The sequence below is a fragment of the Eleginops maclovinus genome, chromosome 5 (assembly GCF_036324505.1).
Source record: "Eleginops maclovinus isolate JMC-PN-2008 ecotype Puerto Natales chromosome 5, JC_Emac_rtc_rv5, whole genome shotgun sequence".
NCBI classification, from domain to species: Eukaryota; Metazoa; Chordata; class Actinopteri; order Perciformes; family Eleginopidae; genus Eleginops; species Eleginops maclovinus.
The window spans coordinates 12937438-12961670 of NC_086353.1; the positions used below are offsets into that span (position 1 = coordinate 12937438).

Sequence of the window (24233 nt, forward strand, 5' to 3'; positions counted from 1 at the left end):
TGTTCTGAATGGAAAGAGCATGTTTGTGCAAGAAGGAGTATTATTAACAAACCACCAAGTGGCGTCATTGTGCCATTTACTCTCTTTAAATATATCTAGCACTTCACAGGGTTTGGGGATATTTCCAAATTCATAGCCAAGAGGTACACAAGGAATTTCTTGAAAATAATTGAAACTTTTCTATTCAATAACTTACATTTTTTATATAAAGATATTCAAAAAAGAAGAAACACTAAACATCCAATTAAACTGTGTGTCCTTCTTGTCCAGTGCAGTGTAATTTCTGCGATAAATGTTAAGAACAATATTCTTAGAAAATAGAAGAAGCCCTCATTTCAAATGAAAAGAGGTGTGTCCAAGGTATTAACAATATCTGGTAGGTCAATGGGTTAGATGACATGGGAGTTATTAGAAAAAAACTCAACTGATTTTTATACACCATATTCTTTTGTAAAACCAATTCATGCCACATCAGTAATCAAAAGAAAAGTGTGGCACAGAAGACACATTTATTAGATTTGTGTTTCACTTGTATGGGCAAAGTTAGCACAGATATATAGAAAATCATATTGTTTTTTATGGCACTCAAAAGGTTGATTTATGTTCTCTAAGGTAAATCTGTATAGGTTACCAGCGAGGAACTCGGATTTCAGCAAATCCTCTGACTGACTGACAGTCGAAAACTGAGGGACAAGAAGCCGCTGGATCTGGAGTTAATGTCTGTCGAATATCCAACCTTGAACCAACTTCACCATGTTACTAACGGTTTAATATAATGTACTATCTTTGTGATTTTTTGTTTTTGTTTTTTACCGTTACGTGATGACGTCGTTCCAGGATTCGCTGTCGATCTCCAACAAATCGAACAACAAGCGGAAGTGAAGCATGAGAAAAAAAAGAAATGTTTTGTATATGAAGTTAGTGAGCTAACATTAACTTGTATTATCATTTAAAGAAAAGTTAAAGCTTTGCATTGTGGAAGGAAGCATTTTCTCCTGTTTGATACCCCCTGAAATTAGATAGTCCTCCTGGACTAACCCGTCTCTTTCTCTGAGAGCAGGAACGAAGTCAGGTACGTTGTGCTCAAGATACCATTGGACAAGCTAATGCTAGCTAACAAACCAAGGGTCAGAATGTGTTTTTACAATTGCCTACGTTTGTTATTTTTCAAATAACCAGAGTCACGTTTGGCAGCAACGTTTGACGAAGAAGATGACGTTAGTCTTTTGTGTATTCACTTTATCAACAACGTCAGGCTAACCTGGAACAGTGCTGATGGACTAAAGTTGTTTGTTACCCGGCTAGTGGTGTTAATTCTAGCTAGTTTAGCTGTAATACTAAGGTTGCATTTCGAGAGAATTACCTCGGTGGCTTTTGGTTCTCAGATTCCTTTTTAACTCGATACAAGATACCTTATCATTGGAAATGATTGGGCATGATTGACACATCATTAACTACTATGAAAACGCTTCATATTCACATACTGGTCCGAGTTAAGGCTGCATTTATAAACGGGCAAAATAGGCAATTCTCTGGCGCTCCAGATTCAAGGTTCCTTAAAGCCCTAGGTTTAATGATTAGCAATTGATCTTGTTTGTCAATTATTATTATTTTTGTCAGAATCCAGACATTTATTACGTTCGTTTACATTGCAATGATATGGTGCACATTATAAAATATCGGTGTCAAAATCAGTTGACTATAGAACACAAGCTATAGGGCCAGGTACTGATAAATCAGCATAGAAGTATTCTAATCCAGGGGAAATATCGAAGTGTGTGGTCTGTTGTTGGACTATAGGCCTACTTGCTGGGACCATATGCAATGCATTAATGTTTGAAAGTGGGGTCTTAGCAGCATTAGAGCCCACACACCTGTATACAGTGCAAACATGTTTTCGTCTGCGATTTTCTCCTCTCATAATAAAAACGTTTCTGGTTTACTTGAAATGTTTTCCAAAACAACAAGGCTCTGTTTGAACACAGACCGCCATTTCTAATGGATCACTAGCTTTATTTGTTCTGATTATCAACATTGCTATTTCTGTGTTGTGCCCTGTCAGCCAGGATGGATCCAGCTCTACTGAGGGAGAGGGAGCTGTTCAAGAAAAGAGCTCTGTCCACCCCAGCTGTAGAGAAGAGACATGCTGCCTCTGAATCCCATAAGAGGAAGAAGCCTAAAGTTGAGAAAGAGGGCTCTTCTGGATCGAAACATGGCTCTGGTAAGTGAAGGAGAGAAAATATGTTTTAAACATTGTTCGATCATTGCACCCACCAACCCTTGGTCAGTTGTAGTATACTGTGGGGACAGATCCTCTTCAAGATTCAAGATTCAAGGTTCAAGAAGCTTTATTTATCCCGAGGGAAATTAAGGTGCAACAGTTCAATACAAAGAAGGAAGGAGAAATATACACTCAATAGAACTAAACTACTAAATATACATCAAATATTACTAAATATAAACTAAAATAACTAAGTATAAACTAAGTATAACTAAATATAAACTAAATGTATCAACAATAAGAGCAGCTTTGTTTTGTGTTTGCTTCTGGATGAAAACACAAGGCATCTTAGTGTTTTTTTACCAGTTCCTCAGCTGTTCTGTTGCTGGAAAAACAAAATGCTTTTAGAACATCCATCAGCGTTTGGAAGTCGTGGCAACTCCTTCCTTTTTCACCATCATGACCTCATCAGCTGAAGGCCAAGCTCTTCTAGGACTGTGCAACATATATTGGATCTTCTAGCATCCCAAATTGGAAGTTTGTTCAAATAACTACTTGCATGTTTATAGCAGTTTAGGCAGTTAACGTAGTTATAAGGTTTCCTCCTCAGCCTTTGGACAACTTCTTCCATGATATTTTGACCATGGCCCCATGCAAAGCTCACAGTGTGTGAGCTTATTTTGTCGTGCTCATGCTTCGGTTCTGCTTTTAAATGATTTAATGCATCAATGGCAATGTCTTCTTCATCAGTAGCTTGGGGTACACCCTGTATTATTAAAACATCCTGCTCTGCTCTAACCCTGACAGAGAAATCTTTTCTATCATTTGGTCTGTATTTATTCATAGTTCACAGCGACAAACGGTGCCATCCTGAGGCCAATCCGGGTAAACACGACATAAGCAGTCCCCACCTGCATCCAGTTTACCTTGAGTAACATTTGTCCGTATGTCTCTTTCATACCACGGGTATCTAGAGACCCTAACACCTTTTATAGAGTTAAAATTGCTGAAAGGAAATTATTTTAGACACTTTTAAACCAGAACATTATTAAGCATAAAAACAGGCTGGTACATAATTAAGTGATTTATTAGGCATTGTGTGGTAAGGCCTGTTCAAATCATACATTGTGTTTAATATGACATGATAAATTACATCAGCAGCAACCAAGTGTCACTTGACTTGAGATAATGTTGCAATTTTAAACATGTTGACATCACTGGCAAACAATAATTTAAGAACCAAGAAACACAGGCTTTATTCAAAGCAACAATGTTTGCCAGCTAAGCTTGATCATTTATTTACTGTCCATCAGGTCTTGTTGGGAAACAATGGTAATGAAGTCTTTACATTTGGACAGCATATTCTGTCAATATACAACATTTTACCATGTCTCTTAGAAGCTCGTTTGCATTGACATCTGGCTCATAGGCATGTGCAGTACTCACAGGGCAGAAGGATTTTTTTTCCACTTGTTGATATTACATGTTATTAGTGTTTTTATGTCAAAATAGCCACACTATTATTAGACTACTTGGGTGCTCTTTTTTTCTCTGGCGGTGTTTCTGGAGTGAAATATGGCTTTTAGTGTCTGCAATATGTGTTAGTGAACGTTAACGTGTGAAGATTCCCTCATTACTTCCCTCAGAAATTCACCTCTTTGTTTTTTTTACATTGTTCTTTCACCTTAACGCTTCCCTTGACATCGTCTAAGCTGGGAGCCATTGAACCACTGTTGGGCAATGGGAAGTTCTTTTCTCAGGGCATTATGTTCATGGTTGTTATATTGCCCAGTTCAGAACTAAAGCCCAAATTGCCATCTTCCTCATCTTCGGCCTTGCTGCCCCTATACCACCTCAGTGCAGGATTCTGGCTCCTTGCAGATGCTGGTCATGAGCTTGCCGCAGCTTCCCGGCCCCTCCTCCTGTAGCTGGTGGTGTGTCTTCCCTTTGACACAGCACCCACAGTCCAGTAGCTCATAGAGCACAGCCAAAGCAGCCAGAGATACAACGGTGAGGATGAAGAGCAGAAGGATGATAAAGCAAGCCACATTCCAGCCATCATGGAAAGGGTAGACCTCCTGGACCTGCAATGACACACGGGAGAGAAGCGCCGCCTCTGGCTGCCCCGGGAGATAGCCTGGGTGTATGGTGGTAGTGATGTTGGTCATGATTTCTGGTTTGAAGCAACAAGAAGAACAGAGAGAAAGACAGATTGTTAATGCATGTGACACAGTGTGAATCTGGGTATCGCTGAGAGGAGGTGGCAGCAGAAAGGAGACCAAATTAGAGAACAACGGTCGTAAAATACCTGTTTCCATGGTGAGGAAATGATTAGAAAATAAAAGCGATAGAAGAATGTCTGGAAAAAAAAAACTCTACAGTTTATGTGCCTGAATTTCATTTACACTTTGATACTGCTAATGTACTTTTTGTCAAGGACTTAGTCTCACTAGAGAATACTTGTCGGTTAAATAAGAAGACCATTTGTTATTAGAGCAAAAGGTTATATGGAAAGTGACCATGAACCCTGTTGAGGCCATCTGCTTTGAGCCTGGTAGAAAAGGAAAGCAGCATCTGTGCTTGGTGTGCAACTCTTTGGCCATAACAACTGAAAGAACATGTTAAAAATAAGCAACTGCTTACTCTAGTAATGACATTAAAAAAAGTTCTAGAGCATGCACCCTGTCAGGCCATTTGTGTCTCTTCACCTATCCTTTGACATTTTCAGCCAAAGCCTACCATTTTAAAACAGAACAGCATACTAGTGTCTCTGCCCACACACACATGCTCTAAACACACATAAGCACACACACAACTACAGACATTTTTATATCGCATACTGAGACCAGGGAGGCTGACCTAGATTACTTGACGGAGCCACAGAAATGATTTGAGTTGGAGGGGCATAAGTGCCTCTCTCTCTGTTTCTACATTATTATAACTGCAATAACTGTGTATAAAAACACAGATTCATGTATGCAGGGTGGATTTGTGGCATCTTGGAGTATAAACTGTATGTGCGAGTGTATTTCAGTGCCCTGAGTTTAGGTGATGAATGCTTGTTGTATGATGGTAACCTGGTTTTCTTGTTACTTGAAACCGTAATGTGATAGGACCCCGGTCGTGGCTTCAGTTGTCTCAAGAGATTTCCAACTCAGGAAATGGCCTAAGTGCAGATGGTACGATTTTAAACTGGACTAGGTAAGGCTGGAAAAGATGACGACCACGGGGGTCACGAGGTTATAACTACATTAACTGCTCACAGGATGGTTTTTTTGTGGCGTTTTTGTCTCAGTTGATGCAACTTAACCCCATCTTTAGCAATCTCTTATTGCAGACCCAGCTCCTAATATCAACACTTCAACTCATTGCCATGACAACAACCTCTTTTAACTAAATTGTCTCACCTTGTAATGCTCCCCCCTTCCCTCTTTTGTCAGAGCAGTCACATACACGTTGACAGATTGGCTCCCTAAAGCATCTGTTATCTCTCACCCAAACTGAGCCCCGCCCCAGCCCTGCTTTTTTAAAAGGTGTTGTGGGATCACATATTGCTCTCTGCCGCCTCTCATTAAACACACTCACACAAACACACCCACCAAATACACTTATGCACTCTTAATGCCCCTGGCTGGCTCCTCACAGCTGCCGGTCCCTCATTGATTTATCTTGAGGGCTGCAGTTTGCACAGAGTCATGCATTTCCACAAACACAGAGTGCATCCATATGAGTACCAACACACACAAACACAGTGTCGGATGTTTGGTATTCCAGCGGGAAGTGTGCTGACAGACAGATCCATGTTTATTTAATCCATGCGTACTTGCCCAGTCTTGGCCTAAATATTACAAGTGCCACCTAAAGCTCTTGGGCGATTGTTCTACTATAATTAAAATGACCCATTCTTAGTTGTTAAATATAGTGATTTACAATTTTTGGGGTTTTTAATGCAGAAGGAATTGGCTTCATAGTCTTACTGCCTATAACAAATGTATGATTTACCCTGTGAATGCTGCGTTACAGGCAAAAAATAGCTTAAATTATCACTCTGGATTGATATGATGTGTTGAAGGTAAACACGCACACTCTATTGGGATGATGCTATTCTGAAAATACGCAGACTCACCTGCGTGTCTGGCTCAGCCTTCAGAAGATGCAAGTCAACAGACGCACTCTCGTGTGTTCGGGGCTCCACCTATTGCTCTGTCTTGTACTCTCTCCCCTCATCTGTGTTCAGTCCTCGACCCGTTTTTCCTCCCCAGCACTCTCACGCACTATCAGCCGTCGCTCGTGCACTCCCTCGCCCCCTCCGCCACTCCTTGCAGCTCTTGGCGTCTCAGCTGAACAGCACGGGCTGCTCTCTCTGTCATTGGCTCTTTTCTTTAAGCCCTGCCTCTGCACCATTCGTTAAACGGCCTGTCACAATGTCAGCGTCCTGCCCACAGCGCAGCTCGCAGCAACAGAAGCTCCCGCCCACACCATGCATCATGCATGTATCAGGGTCTGTTTACAGCTTCAATTGGAGGGTCCAGACCTCCGACAGACTACAGGGGGGAGCAGCATTGTTGGACTCCCACAGAGAATAGGACCAGCTGGCCAGACTTCATTCTTAATAGATTACTCTCAAATCAGAACAGATCAGAATCAGAATAGAACTAGAACATGTTTGTGACATTAAAGGATAAGGCTGTTAATAAGCTGTATTAGCGTATTATGAAAAGACCAAAACTAACAATGAGTTAACACGTCTTTACTTTTGAGCCACAACCTGATATATCTGTTTCCGCTGTGCCAAAAGAACTCCATAGTTTCCATAGTAATCAACGAGCCACACTGTTGCTCTGGGTTTGGCTTTATTTCATGAACACATCGTTTTAAGGTTTATACATTGAAGTGTTTTTACAGCCGTGGAAAAAATGAAGACACCACTTCAGCATTATCATTGTCTCTTGTTTTATGATTCATAGGTATGTCTTTGAGTTACATTTTTATTTTTATTTTCTGTTGTCTTCTATAAACTACTGACCATTTTTATCTGTGTTGGAATTCAACAAACACTGGAATGGTTGCCATACATGTAGAGATACAGATTTAAGAAAAATGTGGATTAGTCTCTTAATTTTTTCCGGAGCTGTTTATCTTCCTGAAACCCAGCCTATTGACCAGTGTCCTCTGTAGTCAGTGGTGTAAAGTAACTAAGTACATTTATTCAAGAACTTAATTACAATTTTTTTTAAGGTACTTGTACTTTACTTGAGTTCATTGTTTGCTTTTTGGTGCTTCTACTCCACTACAATTATTTCATACCCTTTTTATTCAGTTTGCAGATTTGGATTAATGATGTGAAATATAACCAACACTTAAATAAGACTTTAGTTACACCTGGAGTAAATTCAGCAGCTTATCAATAATTATAATCAAAACATATCATATATATTACAATTTATTCTGAAATGGACCAATCTGTATAATGAGTACTTTTGCTTTGGGTACTTTAAGTATATTTTGATCCTAATACTTTTATACTTACTTTTAATATTGAATGCAGGACTTTTACTTGTGCCAGAGTATTCCTACACTCTGGTACTTTTAATTTTACTTAAGTAGAAGATCTGAGTACGTCTCCTACCTCTGTCTGTAGGGGACATGTTGGTCACATGCATCTCCTTTTACTCTATCAATCCCTGTTTCACTTTACAGGACGACATCCAGTCTGAAGGCGCTCCGACAAATGGCTGTTTTAGTCTTTTCCTGGGATTTGTTGACAATGGGAAAGATGTAAAACAATGCATGCATTTGTTTGACTCATAAATGTTTGGGGAAAAAATTAGTGTGCTTAACATTTCTACGGATTCTAAAAAAATGTCATTACTAAAAGAATGTTCACAAAAATCTGTGGCTTATGATAAAGTCATTTTGGTGCCAGCCTTCACTACAAACAATGAGACATTTAAATATCTGTCCTTAACTGCTCCTTCTCTTTTTCTCCTCAGAGTCTAGTAATGGCAACATTAACATCAAGACGAGCTCTGGGTACAAGTTTGGCTGCCTGGCCAAGATAGTGAATTATATGAAGGTACGTACGTCTTCAGAGACATTTCATCCATGAAAAGAACATCCTTCGTGTTTATATTTGATCACTTCGCGGTCTTATTGACAGTTTCGTTGAAGCTTTCGCAGCAGTATCTTTTTAATTGCTAGATTTAAAAGTTGTCATCTCCATTAAAACACTTTAAAAGCTCAGATTGATGTGAGTTGTGTCAACATTTGGTCCCCAGTCTTTCTTTTGGTATGTTGACAGCTTGTTTATCATGCTGTGATTCTGAAAAGAGGCAACCAGGCCCTGCCAGAGTAGCTCTCTGACTCATCTCTCACACTCAAGTTTTCAGATTGTCTTTTAATGTGTGCACTTTTTGTGCCATCTGATGAAAAAACAGTTTTAATCCATGTAATATACCATGACAGTTGGATAAAAGGCACACAATTACCCTAGACATTTGACTGAAACACTGTCAAAGCTGGGAGATTATAATTGTATACATTTGAATGTGAACTCTAATTTCATATTTCATCTCTCTCCCTAATCCTCAGACAAGACATCAGAATGGTGATACACACTGCCTGACCCTAGAGGAGATTCTGGATGAGACCAAACTTCTGGACATCAGCATGAAACAGAAACAGTGGCTTATGACTGAGGTGTGTTTCTGGACTTTGGATTTATACTGCTCATTAATTCTGCTCAGGCGTACCCCTGAAAACCTTAAGAAAATAACTGAGTATTGGTGGTTAAGGAGTGCATGGTAGCTCTGTGTTGTATAAAAGTAATAACATACATATTTATCCTCTTGATTTCAAAAGATAGATCATTTTAAAGGTTCCACAAATTGAATAAAAAGTATTAAGATTTGCAAACTATTACCAAAAGTGCAACTGCTTACATTGATAACATTTAGCCACTAGATGGGGCACTCCCTCACCCTGGTTCATGTTCTGTTCAGGTCATAACAACATGGTGGCCAGTTTGATGCACAACCTGCACATTTTATGGACAGTATGTAAGTGTAATTTAGAGATGTATGACCTGACATCTACTTCTTCACTCTCTGACACTAACAGGCTCTGGTCAACAACCCAAAAATTGACGTCCGGGATGGGACGTATGGCTTCAAGCCCAAGTACAACCTGAAGGACAAGAAAGCGTTACTGAGGCTGCTGGACAAACACGACCAGCTTGGCCTGGGTGGCGTGCTGCTGGATGACGTCGAAGAGGGATTGCCCAACTCTGCCAAGGCCATCAAGGTAACATACTTAATGTTATTTATGCTAAGCACCCTCTACATTTGTGCCTCACACCTTTGTATAATGAGTGAACACTGAAAGATACAAAAGGAGGATCTGAAGAGACATGAGCTCTCATGTGTTTGCAGGCTTTGGGGGATCAGATCATCTTTGTGACACGACCAGACAAAAAGAAGATCCTATTCTACAATGACAAGCACTGCCATTTTACAGTAGACGAAGGTGAGAAGAAGTCTGTGGTCTATGGCTGTCTGGGTTGTATTCCTGAAATGAAACTCTGTATTTAAAAGGTTCCGATGTTGGGTGTTTTTTCATTGGTTAATCAAGAGCATATACCGGAGATAATTTCACAAGTTCCTTTCACCATACTTTAACTTGTATATGTTTACGTTTAATATTTTTTCAGTTTACTTTCATATTCATTTTCTCCAGTTCATACTGGTTTTGCTATGTTTTGTGTTTTATATTTGGTCAAAATCATGAAATTATAAGCTGGTCAATCGGTGTGCTTCTTCCTCAAAAATGTGTTTTAATTGTAGAATTCCAGAAATTGTGGAGGAGCGTTCCCGTGGATTCCATAGATGAAGAAAAGATTGATGAGTACCTGAAAAAGCAAGGCATCTCCTCCATGCAAGAAACAGGACCAAAGAAAGTGGTCAGTATCCCCTGGTTTCCACATCTGCTCTCTTTCTTATTCTAATGCCCAACATTTGAATATACTTTCCCTGATCTATTTTACTATAAATAAAGGTTTTAACATTTTGAAGTTAGTCAATCAATCATCTTGAATCTCTGCTGATGTTTACCTGCTCCCTGCAGTTACCAATTCACAAGAGGAAGAAGCAAGGTGGGCAGAGGAAGAGAAACTTCAAGACACACAACAACCATTTGGCAGGCGTGCTGGAGGACTACACAGACGGTGTTCCTGCTAAGAAGTGAGATCCTTTCCCTTGGAGGAGTGATGAGTGTAGAATCTGTAAATCCGAAATGGCTGAAGATGGAGACACCGGGCCACACAACTATACAAAGACTCTTTCCTGTTTGTTATATCAAAACTTGGTTCTTTTGATGAGGGTCCTGTGTTACAGGGAGTGAATAGAAACTGTGTAGTGGAATCATTCTTTAGTTTGTTTATTGATCAGTGATAACTGGAGGAAAAGAGTACCAAGAACATTAAAGGACGCTGAATGCCCTTACCAAAACCATCATCCCTGAAGGGGTGCTGCAACCTTACTGTTCAAATGTAAATGAGGTTGAAGTGTGTTAATACTATTTTCTTCATTTTATTTTGTAATATCACATTTATTTTTAGTATTATTTCAAAGGGCACCAGTCCTCCCTATTATTGCTGCCTTCCATCCTTTTAAAAGGAATAGCAGAAGACAGGCTTGTGTTGTGCAGTGCATCACGTTGAGGTCTCTCATCCAGCTTGGACATTATTTCCTGTGTAATTTCAAAGTATTTACATTCTTTGCAGCACCATGGCATAGTGGTTTGAAATACCTACACTTTTTGAACTTATTTTAATAAATGACGCTGTTACAGTAAACTGTGTCTGCTTGATTTACATGACTACATTAACAACAATTCTATCAGATTAATTATTTCGTAGAATTTAGTTTTGGTAGAATGTGGATATGCACTGAAAATCAGAAATGTCGTATGTGTTCTCGCTGTACTATATACAATCTAGCAATGACATTAGAGGTAGCCAATGTAATCATAAATTAGCATATGAAGCACACAGTCAGCATTTTTTAGGTTATTTAATTAATCATAGAAAAGGGCACAGCAAGATAAAGAGGAAAAGCGTATTCAGCTGTTGCAGTTATATTAGAAAATATCTATTAGTAAAAGAGAAACTTTCCTGATGAAGCTAGGTACATATTATATGGTCATATACATTCATACTACCTGCCAGAATGTGGTATTTAAATATGGGTTTGCTAGTCTTTAACAATTAACAAAAAAAAAGGAAAAGAGGAACATTTCCATTTAGCTAGCATTGTGGCCAGCTTTAACAGTCTTCTTCAAATGGTGGTAGTTTGGCAAAATCTTCATCAGAAAGTCGAGTTGAAGAGTCTGGGGCTGTAATGATAAAAACAAACATTATTCAGAAATTGAAGACATAAGTGGTGTTTTTCACAATGCTTTCAAACTCAGACAATGGCCATGTTTAATAGTATTTTACTGACCAGGATAAATAGACCTGCTCTTATTATGAAAGGATATTGCATTTTGAAACATGTGATGGTACTTCTTATTTAGACATACAGTAGTTTATGTAAAAGTTATAAGGCATGAAATACAAGGGTACAAATGGGCAAGATTATTATATGAAGTTGACCAAAATGTATAATAATTAAAAGAGCAGGTATTAACCATTAAACACAGAGTATTCACAATCTGATTCTATACAATTTTGGCAAAAGTATTGGTGTACTGCTTATTCCTGACATTAACATAATTTATCAAATCATTTTTATAAATCTGAATCAAACTACAGGCTATTTGGTCAACATATTTTTATTTTATTAGGCAGGGAAGGTCTGCCATTAAAATCTGGCAGTGTTGTTTATGTTTATAACATTAATTAGGACACTAAAAACAAAGGAAATGCCTAGGAAGAATAAATGGGATTTGCCAGTCTTTAAAATTACCATGCGATCTAATATAAAACCGATCGACAGACAAAAGCCTCTTGTTACCAATGTGTTAGAGCAACACCTCTCTGACAGTTGACAAATAAACCTACAGTTTAATGGTGTAGTCGGAAATGTAATAGATTGCTGTGGTACCTGTGGTCTCTCCGTCTGAACCCGCCTCATACATCCAGAGCCGTAGATTACCGTGTTTTCAGGTATGACTTCACACGTGTTGACCTGACAGAAGGCTCCAATGATACAGCCACTGGTGAGGATCACATTCCTACCGACGTCGGCTAAAGAACGAAATAGAGGATATTTGATACGGTCAGTGACAATTACTCTGAATAGTCCATGCATCTTTGTATACGTAGGTTGCTCATACATGAACATGCATTTAAAAATCCAATGGAAAATGCCAACATCCCACCTTTGGATTCAATGACGTTGTTGTCCCCAATTTTCAGGGCTTGTGATACTGTTGGTTGTCAGTTAAGGCAACATTCATTTTTGATTGATATGATTCATCAAATGTCTTTTATATAACATTATTTGACTTATAGATAAAACCTTACAGTACAGTCAAAAGGATACCACAGCCAACTTCAAATACATTGTTCATGCCAATGGTCATTGTCTTTGGTTCCACCTCAGACTCTGGTGTGATGTTTTCTGGATAACTGTGGTGTAGAACAAACAGGATTGTAATTATAATGCAGGATCAATTGAAAACAGAGGCAGCCTATATGCTAAGATTACGTATCGTGAATGTTGAACATTGATATACAGTGCATGTTACACATTAAGGTACAAGGAATCCTGATTACCCATTAATAATCAGAGCCTGCTCCTCGATTAAATTGCCTTCTCCAATCACGATGGGCCCTGCCTCTGCAATGATACGAGCTTTTGGATGGACTACTGTCCTTGGGCCTGTATAAACACACGTTTAAATAAGTACGTTAGCTTTAAACAAGTATATTCGTTTCAAATTTAACCCAAAGAATAAATTGAGAGTTCGATTTGAAGTAAACAAATGCAAGTTCTGTCAAGTCAGCTGTGACCAAAGTAACTTGGAATTCATCCCAAGCGAAACATCTTACCTATGGTCACATCTCCTCTGATTTCACTTTCAACACAAACTACGGCTCCAGTGGCTATTTTGACACTGCAAAAAAGTAAAATAGGACAAGAGAGAACATGTTAGCTAAGGATGCTAACTAGCCAATTTGCTACCAGTCTAAACTAGGTACATAATTACTTTATCTCTATAGTCATCATTTGATTTGATACTAACTTTTAGCAAAGATGTTAAACATCATTAGTGGGCTAACAATGGTATTACCTTTTCTGATTATTTTGTTTATCTGCCATTGTGATAGATGAAATCCTATGGGAGGATCCGTTGATTCAGTCGACTATCGATTTGGAGTCCTTGCTGTCATAGCGCATGCGTCAATCGACGTAATACGAGTGGCTGTGCAAAGCATGGTGCAAAGCCAGGAGAAAGAGATGGTTTTAAGACTTTAACATGATTATTTGGTGAAATATGGGAATTTGGAGGAATTCAAGTCATTTAAAAACGTCCTTCGTCTGTAAAAAAAAAAGATCGGGATCGGGTTTTTTACACGGATGCTTGTACGCACAAGCGTTGGTAAATGCATGGGTTGAAAAATGATAAACGTTACCATAGCAACGGACAATAAAGCCCCATTTATCAACACTACGATCCATTTATATACAGTTGTTTTTTTTCTACGCAGTTTATGAGAATAATTATTTTTAATGTTTGCAATTGACAAACATAACTAACTTTCCATACAGAAGGTGGCTATATGTTGGATCAAACTAATTCATGTGTAGATACAATTACGCATGGCCAAAAGTCTTATTTACGCAAGTGCTTCAGTCAAATAAACTGGCGATTTGCAGCAGCAAATACAATATCTAAACGGTTGAGGGCACAGTTTTGCAATGTTGTGTTAGCAGTACGGAAATGTAGTTACGTTAGTGTCCTATTATGAGTGACAAACAGGTAGCGTTAGCGGTAGTAATGTAGTTTGACCCTCATCGCTCCCACTACAATGTCAAAACAACGAAGGATCGGAAGTGGTATCTGCTATGGAAAAAGGGAAACGAAAAAAGAATCTTCAGATTTTGGAGTGAAACAGTTAAGACAGAAAGTCATGACACAACCAGAGAAATATATGTTTTCCCTTGCTGCCCTTGCTTTGGTTGTAGCTATTTTTGTGGTACCACTGACAGCTGAAATATCTAACGTCACGTGTAAGTATCCAGGACTTTTGACAAGAAAAAAAGCACCATAGTGCTAGGTTAGCTTAGCTAGTTACCTTGTATCTACGGAAGTTTACATCCTTTTCACCGATTTATTTGTTGAGTTTTCGTTGACCATGGCTTCTACCAGCCACCTGGGCAGTCGGCACTAAAAGATATGTTGTTAAATGTTTGGGCCATGAATAACACCGGCTAGCCCGTTGCTAACTGTAGACACGTACAACATCTTCAACTCTAAGGAAGACAGTTGTCAGTCCACAAATGAGCTCCAGTCATTTAAACTTCCCTCCTAGGGGTAGTTGACGGATTAATACAGCATGTGACCACAGGGCTCTGCAGCCATAACTTCAGCCCTCTCACATGCTTTGCTCTTCCTGGCAGCAACGCTAGCTGACTGGTTGTAGCTTGCTGTTAGATTGAGTATATTTTTTAAACTGTGGCTACCCATTTAGTTAGCGATCACACACTTTTGAATGGAATAGGATCCTCGTCTATATCGATAGGAGGCAATCATATGTTCAAGGTAAGTTGATGCTTAATTGTACGGAGCAGCTCCTAGAAAGGCTTTAAAAGCAACGCCATAACTGTATGATTACTGATAGTATGTCGGGATTATTTTACCCGTTGCTATTGGTTCTAGGCAATGCCACAACACACATAGTTATCTTTCTGATTAGATGAATAATGATCATAATGTCTATTCAATAAACAGTGGCTTTAAAGTTGGGTGTGGCCAGCTAAACTGCAAACTGTGACTCTTTTCTATGTAGAAATTGATTTGCGTAATAATTCCAGCTAATATGCACATTGTGTACTGCTTTTTATTACTTCAGCTACTCAGCATATAGTCCTGAGGATGGATGAGGCGGTTCTGACAGTCAACAATGAGCTGGACACTGAGGTGGTGGTGTCCTGGATGTCAGAGAGATGCTTTCAGGTACCAGAAATGTCCTTGCATTTATTTCTTTGGCCAAATGACTTGTTTCAGATGGTGATTTTTTTTTCTGATCTGGACCCTTGTTTCCTTGTGTATTAGTGTTTGTACCAGCAGTTAGGTGTTATACCTGCAGGAACCAGTCCTGGCCAGCCCAGTTCAGTAGACTTTGTTGTGGGCACACAGCATGGAATTACACTACAGCTCACCAGCACCCTTATCGACCTGGAGCTCTGCACGTGAGTTCAAGAACAACAGCAGTATAAATGTTTAAATATTGTCATGAAATCCACTTTCATTGTGAAAGTCTTATTGATTTTCATTTATGTTTTTTTTTTTTTTTTTACTGCTTGTTGTTTACTTTATATTTTATTACTGATTGTATGTCCTGTAATGTGACCTTGAGTGCCATGACAGATGTCTTTACATAGAATGCAATACTAACTATATATGTTTTTAATCAACTACTGTAAATCTGAAAATAAGACTTTAACTTTAATAAGCTTACAAGTATTTTACAAAATATCACAAGACATTTCTTTGTTTTAAATGTAAAAAATGTTTTGTGGTAATTAAAATCTAAGAAGATTTTAATTATATTAAGAGAAATGTCCTTGCATTGCATGGGCATGATTATACAGCTGGGCTAGACATAAATGAATAGAACATTCAAATGTTTTCACAGATCCTTCACAGTTGACATGCAGCAGTGGACTAAACAAATCCAATGTTAAAAAGTAACATTGTAGCAGACATAGTTTCCGGTTTGTTTCCAGCATGTTATAGTGTATAATTGTTTTTATTCCAGGGTTCCATTCCACTTTGGGGAGCACGGGAACTACTCTCTCTGGGTGAAAAATCTGAATGACTCCTCAGTGGTCAACTGCTCTGTGGTGACTGATGCAGACCCTGTCAACAGCTACATACGTGAGTCTTGCACATATTAACACATTCATAACCTTTTTTTATGCTATAATCATGCCATTTAAAAAATGTAAAATCTAAATCATGTTCCTCTTTCTCTCTTCATGTGTTCTCCAGCGATCTTGGTAGCTTTTCTTATCTTTGCTGGACTGGCCTTGGCATCTGCCATAGGAACAACAATATTAGGGTAATGTAATTTTATTGTTTTGTTCTTCTGTATACAGTACATTTCTAAGTACAGCTACGAAAATTTGAATTCATGTGTACATTTACAAACAAAATCAGATCTATGTATAATGCAAAATGAATTCCATATAGTTACATCATTTATTGTTATGTGTTGCAGTGCTGTAGCATTAACAGTCCTTGCTGAGGTTACAGCTAAGAACAGAGAGTCCCTGCTGCTGTATTCTTGTGTCTCAAATATGAACTGTGCGGTTGTGTATTACAAATTACTCGCTAAATTGGTTGATTGCTTTTTGTCCAGGCTTGATGTAGTGAGGGGTTTTTTCTTCCGAATAAGTGGCTCCATGGAGACTGAGAGGCTCATCAACTCTGTGAGTGTTTGTGTAGAAGATATATTTCCAACAACAATCTTTTTAGCCAAGATAATACTATTTTAACCAAATGTTGTTACTTATTGTAGAACATATAGACAGAAAAGTGTATGCATCAGTTGAACACTGTGTATAAGCAAGTTTCATCATTCAGGAACTGGGTAGCCCTGACAGGACAGTATCATTAATAGCTGACAACATCCTCCCTCCACCACCCAGCCCCAGCAAGAGGCTGCGATCTCTGGACACATTCAGAGGGTAGGTCCCTCAACCCTGCAGCTTGGCTGCTGATATCAATCAAGTTACCACTTGGCATAATAAGTCACAGCATGTGATTTTTTTCAGCTGACACTAGATTTGTGATTCTCATAATTAAGCTCATACTGATAATATCAGCATGAATCGGGGGCCTTTCGTCCTAAAGTAACCATTTATTGTGCTTTATGTCGCATCATTTGAAATAAATATGTCAATGTAACTTTGCTTGTTTAATATTATCTGAATGCCTGCTGAATTCTCTCTATTTCCTGTCAGTATCTCCTTGGTCATTATGGTGTTTGTAAACTATGGAGGGGGACGATACTGGTTCTTTAGACATGAAAGCTGGAACGGTGAGTCCCACCTCGTTCTTCTTTTATTTTTTTAAACCATGTCACAAGTTCTTCACAGATGTTTGTCTTCTTCCTTGGATTGTAGTTGGTTTTGAAGCCTGTGTGTGATATGTCTTCCTACAGGCCTCACAGTTGCAGATCTAGTCTTTCCCTGGTAAGCGCAATTTTGGTTCAAACCTTATGTCATATTCAGCTTCCTCCTCTTTGTGTCTGATTTTCTCACCCTTTTTCCACCAGGTTTGTGTTTATAATGGGGACATCCATCGCCCTGTCAACACACTCCATGCTCCGAGCGGGCTCGACCCGCTGCTCACTGCTCAGGAAAGTTTCGTGGAGGAGCACGCAGCTTTTTATTATCGGTGTCTTCATCATCAACCCAAACTATTGCCAGGGACCATGTGAGTATAAACATTGTGTTGATGTTGACTGTAATTTTTCTTTCTTTGCTTGCTGGTTATGTTTTTGCCTACATGTGTTCTCATACCCAACACTCATTTACTCCACAGTATCCTGGGACAACCTCCGGATTCCTGGTGTGTTGCAGCGCCTGGCCTTTTCATACTTAGTTGTAGCCTGCCTGGATCTATTGGTGGCAAGAGGTCGCCTTGACATCCTTACAACGGTCAGCAAACAGCTCCATTTACCTTTATTCTTTAACCTTGTAGTTACTGCTCAACTAGTGCAAGAGTTACCTAAAAATAAAACTGCCATATTTGCCTTGGACATGTAAAAGAGTGAAACAAATTCATCCCTCATTTACCCATCCCTGATACATGTATTTTGAATGAGCACTATATAGTTTGATTGACAAATGTCTTTTTTCTTAAGGATGCTTGGTGGTCCCCTGGCCTTGACATCTTGCTGTACTGGCCTGCCTGGCTTTGTGTAATTATCTTAGAAATCATCTGGCTATGCCTCACTTTCCTACTTCCTGTACCAGATTGCCCAACGTGAGTAAAACATGGCATGTTAGTCTGTGTGTCTGTGTTCATGTAGAATGAGCAATGCTCAGGAGAGGAACTGGCCCCTCTCCAGGTACCAGAACACACAGTGTCCTTGGTCTCTTTAGGAACTAGAACTGTTGACTTTTTAGTTTCCAAGCCAAAGTGTTTGTGTGAATTGCTCTGGCAATTCTGTTCGATCATCAGGTGATGTGTAGTCTCTATCACAGCCTGTTGTATTCACTTGTAGTTTCAGGTACATGTTTTCCATTTCCAAACATTGTCTGTCATTGAAATATGTTTAGATAATTGCAAAGCCAACAATGTATTATAAAATAATTGATAAACAATTAAAAATAGCTTGCATTATCAAGATTTGAAGCAGAATTGATTTAACACCTTAAATTATATCCTTAGCTTTGAGTTGTTTTGAATCATTAACTTTGCTCTCATTACCCTTTATCCTACGTTGATAACACTGACTTCCTGACTCTCCTGAACAGAGGATATCTGGGTCCAGGTGGGATCGGGGACATGGGCCTGTATGCTAACTGCACTGGGGGCGCAGCTGGTCTCATTGACAGATGGCTTCTTGGAGAAAGCCACATCTACCATACCCCCTCGTCACGGGTTAGTGAACAGAAAAAAAACTCAAACATACCAGGAGTCCTCACATTTAGTCTTTTTATAACTCGAGATGTGAAACTTGAGCTTACATATAAGGTTACCCTGTAAGAGCCCCATGCACAATCGCTAGCCCGACAATGCTTCCATCACAGGTGAAGCAATGGTACATTTAAGTCATTCACAAAATTCATTTTGTGTTTCCATTTGAATAAAGGTGATTTATGCAACTCATATGCCATATGATCCAGAAGGTGTTCTCGGCAGCATCAACTCTGTCCTCATGGCTTTCCTTGGATTACAGGTTTGTTATGTGTACTTTTTGGCTTATTTTACCTTTTGTCTCTTGCTTCCATATTTTGATGTTAAAATTGATTGTAAAAAAGCTTGTTGGTACAACCAAACAGAATCCAATTTTAACATTTGAATTGTCCCCAGGCAGGAAAAATAATCTTACACTACAGAGATCTCCACACAAGTATAATATCAAGGTTCCTTATATGGGGTCTCCTATTGGTGAGTACAACTAGTTGTGATCATATGCGGCTAGCATGTGCACACATGAATCAGTTTGTTCTATCCTCCGATTAACTAAATATGTCACTGTTTTGTTAAACAGGTTCTCAATTTCAATGCCGAGACAATGTTGATCCTTAGTGAATAATAATAATAACTCTTGTGGCACACAGGGAGCCATATCTGCAGTTCTGACCAAGTGTTCCACAGACCATGGCTTCATTCCTGTTAACAAGAACCTATGGTAAAGTTAGATTTTTCTGTATGCTCCTTCAGATGGTACGTATGTTGTGTTTTTCTGTATCTGTTCTTTCAAGGAATAGACAGCTTAAGAAAGTTATAGAGAAAACATAAGAACTTTTGTTGTTGTTTGCCACCCCATCTGACTTATGTGGTTCATAGGTCTCATGTTTCAAGCGTTTTACAGTACTTTAGTGCTTTATTATGGCTCTGCTATTATAACTTGTTATGATGTATGCTGGTATGTTTTTATTGTTTTAAAATGGTTGGCCAAAGACTACTTTTATAGCTTTGTGGACAATACATGTTGTATTGTGTGCTGATTTCAAAACACAATACCTCTCCTACTTCAAACTAAGGTATAATTCTCAAAGTTCCAGTATTTTTCAGCGTTCCACATTTGCGTTTAATTCCTAGCCAGCTGTCTTCCTTGTCCTAAACATCCAACAAGTTGTAATCAGAAAATGGAGGGAATTCAAGAGTGTGACTAGTCGGAATTTTACCAAAAGGCCACACTGGTCTCCTCTTTGGCACAGTCAGCAGTTAACATTCAGCACGAGCTATGGCAAATCGTTTAATTTGTGTTGTGTTTTGTGAATATAAGAAGAGAGATACAATACAAAATGAAATACAAATGAAAGCTTCCTAAACTTACAGAGATATCTGATACGTATTTGCAATATAACTTTTTTAATAATGCTGCTTGCCTCTGTTAATTTCCCTTCTAGGTCTCTTTCCTATGTGACAACGCTGGCCTGTTTTGCAAACGTGCTGCTAGTGCTGGTGTACTTCACAGTGGATGTGAAGAAGTGGTGGTCTGGAGCACCTTTCTACTATCCTGGTAAGAATTGCCCTGTATTGTCAAATATACACTGAGGATCAATAGCTGATTTTGACAATGACAATTGTGTACATTGGACATGATTATATATGTGTATACTGACTGTTAACTAATTTGACCTTCCATTTCTTACACTAGTTCAGTATGTTCATTAAGTTTGAACGAATATAACAGGGTTTTTTTCCAGAGAGGTTCAATTACAGTGGAGGAAATATGTATTTGATCCCCTGCCAATTTAGTTAGTTTACCCACTTTCAAAGAAATGAACAGCCCGTAATTTTTATGGTAGGTTTATTTTCACAGTGAGAGACAGAATATTAAAAAATTCCAGAAATGTAGATATAAATTAATGTGCATTTAATTGGGGGAAATAAGTATTTGATCCCCTTGCAAAACATGACTTAGTACTTGGTGGAGAAAGCCTTGTTGGACAGCACAGAGGTCAAATGCTTCTTGTAGTTGGTCACAAGGTTTGCTCACATCTCATGAGGAATTTTGGTCCACTCCTCTCTGAAGATTCTCTCCAAATCCTTAAGATTTGGAGGCTGATGCTTGGCCACTGGAAGCTTCAGCTCGCTCCACAGATTTCTATGGGATAGAGGTCCGGGGACTGGCTAGGCCCCTTCATCACCTTAATGGGCGTCTTCTTTAGGCACTCCTTAGTTGCCTTGGCCCTATGTTTTGGGTCATTGTCGTGCTGGAAGACCTATCCATGTCCCATTTTCATTGTCCTGGCTGAGGGAAGGAGGTTATCAGCCAATATTTTACGATACATGGCCCCCTCCATCCTCCCCTCGATGTGGTGAATCGCCCTGTCCCCTTAGCAGAGAAACACCCCCAAAGCATATTGATTCCAACCCAATGCTTGACGCTGGGGATGGTGTTCCTGGGGTCATAAGCAGCATTTCTCTTCCTCCAAACACGACATGTCGAATTGATGCCAACGATCTTGATTTTGGTCTCATCTGACCACATGACCTTCTCATAAGCCTTCTCTGAATCATTCAGAGGATCACTGGCAGACCTCAGACGGCCTGTACATGTGTCCTCTTGAGCATGGGACCCTTGCGGGCGCTGCAGGATTTTAATCCATTACGGCGCAGTGTGTTACCAATAGTTTTCTTGGTGACTGTGGTCCCAGCTGCCTTCAGATCATTAACCAGTCCCTCCTGTGTAGTTCTTGGCTGATCCCTCACCTTTCTCATGATCACTGATGCCCCAAGAGAAGAGATCTTAGATGGTGGAACCCCAGACCGAGGGCGATTGATGGTCATTTTGTGCTTCTTCCATTTTCTAATAATCAAACCAGTTGTCTCTTTCTCGCCAAGCTGCTTGCTGGTGGTCTTGTAGCCTATTCCAGCCTTGTCCAGGTCTATAATCTTGTCCATGATGTCCTACACATTATTCCACCATGATCACAAGACCTGTCTATGGTCTTGCCCTCGGTGGAGAGGTTGTAATCTGATTTATTGACTGTGGACAGGTGTCTTTTATCCAGGTAACGAGTTGACATCTTAAAGTACTTTCATAAAGCGAGATGACTTATTTAACTGGTCCGTGGGAACCAACATTCTTGCTGGTTGCAAGGGGATCAAATACTTATTTCCCCAAATGAAATGCAAATCAATTTATTTATTTATTTTTAATGTACATTTCTGTCTCTCACTGTTAAAATAACCTTCCATAGAAATGACAGACTGTTCATTTCTTTGTAAGTGGGTAAACTAACTAAATTGGCAGGGGATCAAATACTTGTTTCCTCCGCTGTGTGTCATATTTTTCAGTCCACATAAACCGATGTGTCTAACTTCTGCCATGTTTACTACTTTTACTTGAACTGTGACTGTGCATCTTTCCAGGTATGAACTCCATCCTTGTGTACGTGGGCCATGAAGTGTTTGAGGAGTATTTCCCCTTCCGTTGGCACATGGCCAACAGCCAATCCCACACTGAGCACCTCACCCAGAACCTTGTGGCTACTTCCTGTTGGGTCTTTATCTCCTACGTTCTCTACAGAAAGAAGATTTTCTGGAAAGTTTAATAGCGGAGCCTCTGAATTGGACATACCAACAACAATACCAGAGGACATTGTTTACAAAGCTGGAAACAGGAGGAAAACAGGAGATTTTATTTAATCAAATTGATGGTGATTATCTTTCTCTGAACATATGTGGAGTCTTCCTTCAAACAGCACATCTTTTTTCAGTGTTGTAATTGCTCTTTATTTTCAGCCAATACTTTATAGGACCATACATATTCAAGTCTTTTTCCAAAGATCTTCAGATATGAAGCAGTGGACCCTGGCCAAATACCTTAACTGACTCACGAAGAACTCACCAGAGAACAGTTCATACATTTGAGAACTATGTTAATGTTATTTAATTACATTATATATGCTAGTTTCAATTCCTCATCCTATACCACAGATTACAGCAGCAGAGTGTTAAAGTAGTGGTTTACCAATTCCTTCTTGACTTCCTCTTGGGAGAGTTTGTGATGCAACAAACAATGTTGCAATAGTCTGAAAACATTTTTTGTGAAACTGATCCTTCAAGAACAGGACACATTAAATGATTTTATAATAATTTAATATAATTGTCAACTGCACAGTTGACTAAAGATGTACATTATAAACAAGGGGAAAACTGTAGTTGAGCTTTGTTTAAATGGAAAGTTAAACATCTGCGATATATCATTCATCAGTTGTCTTTTCTTCATGTGCAATGCTGCGTGTTACCAAGTGTGAAGGGGAAGTGAAGAAGGGCATGTCAGATGACTTTTGAAAACTACTAGTGGTTGCTTGTTTTGCATTTTGGCCCGTGCAGAAGCACACATATCCATGAGATTACTTTCATGATCAAGTTGTCAAAGTCACAGAACTTATCATTTAAATGTTGTCACAATCTCCTTTTTATGATGAAAGTGTTGGCAGAAATTATTTGCCTTTCATTTTTATATTAACTTTTCGTTAAGTGTTACATGAGTTCAAAGATTGTACTGTATGGTGCCCATGTACGTTGGTATAATTGTAAGATTTAGAAATATATATTTGATGTCTTTTCTTACTATAATAATGTGTTATAATTTCTCCTTTCTACATTTGACAGTTAACATAAATATGAATTCATTACCACATTTTACAAAATCAAACATTCAATCTGTATAATATCTGAATGCTGTGAGAGATTGGGGAATATTATAATCTAGTACTGTCTAAGAATTCATTTTGCCAAACTTTTATACAATTATTTTTTTATAATCACCACTTGAAAATAAGTTTATATAATAAAATATGTTCCAAAATGTTGTTACTGTTTGAGTTTGAATTTAAGAATGATTTGTTTGTAATAACTTATTTCTTGTGACCCTTTTGGGCCTTTCAATCAGGGGAAGAGTAGTACTAGGTACACAGACCAAATGAAGACTTTATACAAGGATTTATATTCCTGGAGTTACTGCTTACGTAACATGTATTCATCTTAAAGCTGTTCAGCTCAAAGTTATTCTACGTAGTTTAGCATTATTGCTCAATAAGGCGTGGGAATCGAGTTACAGTGTGGGTGCTTTGTGAAAAAAAGCAAG

The 24233-nt window shown here is 38.9% G+C and overlaps 4 protein-coding genes across 6 annotated transcripts; 2 read left to right on the forward strand and 2 right to left on the reverse strand.

Annotated features, from left to right (window-relative positions):
- The first annotated feature begins 832 nt into the window (after positions 1-832).
- gtf2e2 (general transcription factor IIE, polypeptide 2, beta) lies at positions 833-11072 on the forward strand. Of its 2 annotated transcripts, none has more exons than XM_063883180.1 (8): positions 833-1072; positions 2063-2221; positions 8215-8297; positions 8813-8920; positions 9341-9523; positions 9652-9745; positions 10063-10178; positions 10343-11072. In XM_063883180.1, the coding sequence occupies exons 2-8, from the start codon at positions 2068-2070 to the stop codon at positions 10460-10462; spliced, it is 858 nt and encodes a 285-aa protein (XP_063739250.1). In that variant the 5' UTR covers positions 833-1072; positions 2063-2067; the 3' UTR covers positions 10463-11072. The 2 variants fall into 2 exon arrangements, with proteins under 2 accessions (XP_063739250.1, XP_063739251.1); XM_063883181.1 differs by having other exon boundaries at positions 835-1072; positions 2067-2221.
- Positions 3293-6584, reverse strand: smim18 (small integral membrane protein 18). Its single transcript, XM_063883184.1, has 2 exons — positions 6348-6584; positions 3293-4394 (listed from the first exon to the last, which is right to left on the reverse strand). The coding sequence occupies exon 2, from the start codon at positions 4387-4389 to the stop codon at positions 4066-4068; it is 324 nt and encodes a 107-aa protein (XP_063739254.1). The 5' UTR covers positions 4390-4394; positions 6348-6584; the 3' UTR covers positions 3293-4065.
- Positions 11073-11274: 202 nt separating the features above from the next.
- LOC134864311 (dynactin subunit 6-like) lies at positions 11275-14681 on the reverse strand. The gene is made up of 8 exons (XM_063883182.1): positions 14520-14681; positions 13514-13645; positions 13272-13336; positions 12996-13101; positions 12763-12848; positions 12599-12646; positions 12322-12464; positions 11275-11611 (listed from the first exon to the last, which is right to left on the reverse strand). The coding sequence occupies exons 2-8, from the start codon at positions 13540-13542 to the stop codon at positions 11519-11521; spliced, it is 570 nt and encodes a 189-aa protein (XP_063739252.1). The 5' UTR covers positions 13543-13645; positions 14520-14681; the 3' UTR covers positions 11275-11518.
- On the forward strand, positions 14241-23958 carry hgsnat (heparan-alpha-glucosaminide N-acetyltransferase). 2 transcript variants are annotated; one of them, XM_063883178.1, is made up of 18 exons: positions 14241-14454; positions 15297-15400; positions 15500-15636; positions 16206-16324; positions 16439-16508; positions 16809-16878; positions 17033-17136; positions 17413-17489; positions 17613-17643; positions 17727-17887; positions 17996-18111; positions 18318-18439; positions 18934-19060; positions 19272-19358; positions 19493-19570; positions 19744-19814; positions 20539-20651; positions 22511-23958. In XM_063883178.1, exons 1-18 carry the CDS (start codon positions 14253-14255, stop codon positions 22690-22692), a joined length of 1971 nt encoding a protein of 656 aa, XP_063739248.1. In that variant the 5' UTR covers positions 14241-14252; the 3' UTR covers positions 22693-23958. The 2 variants fall into 2 exon arrangements, with proteins under 2 accessions (XP_063739248.1, XP_063739249.1); XM_063883179.1 differs by having other exon boundaries at positions 14251-14986.
- Positions 23959-24233: the final 275 nt, after the last annotated feature.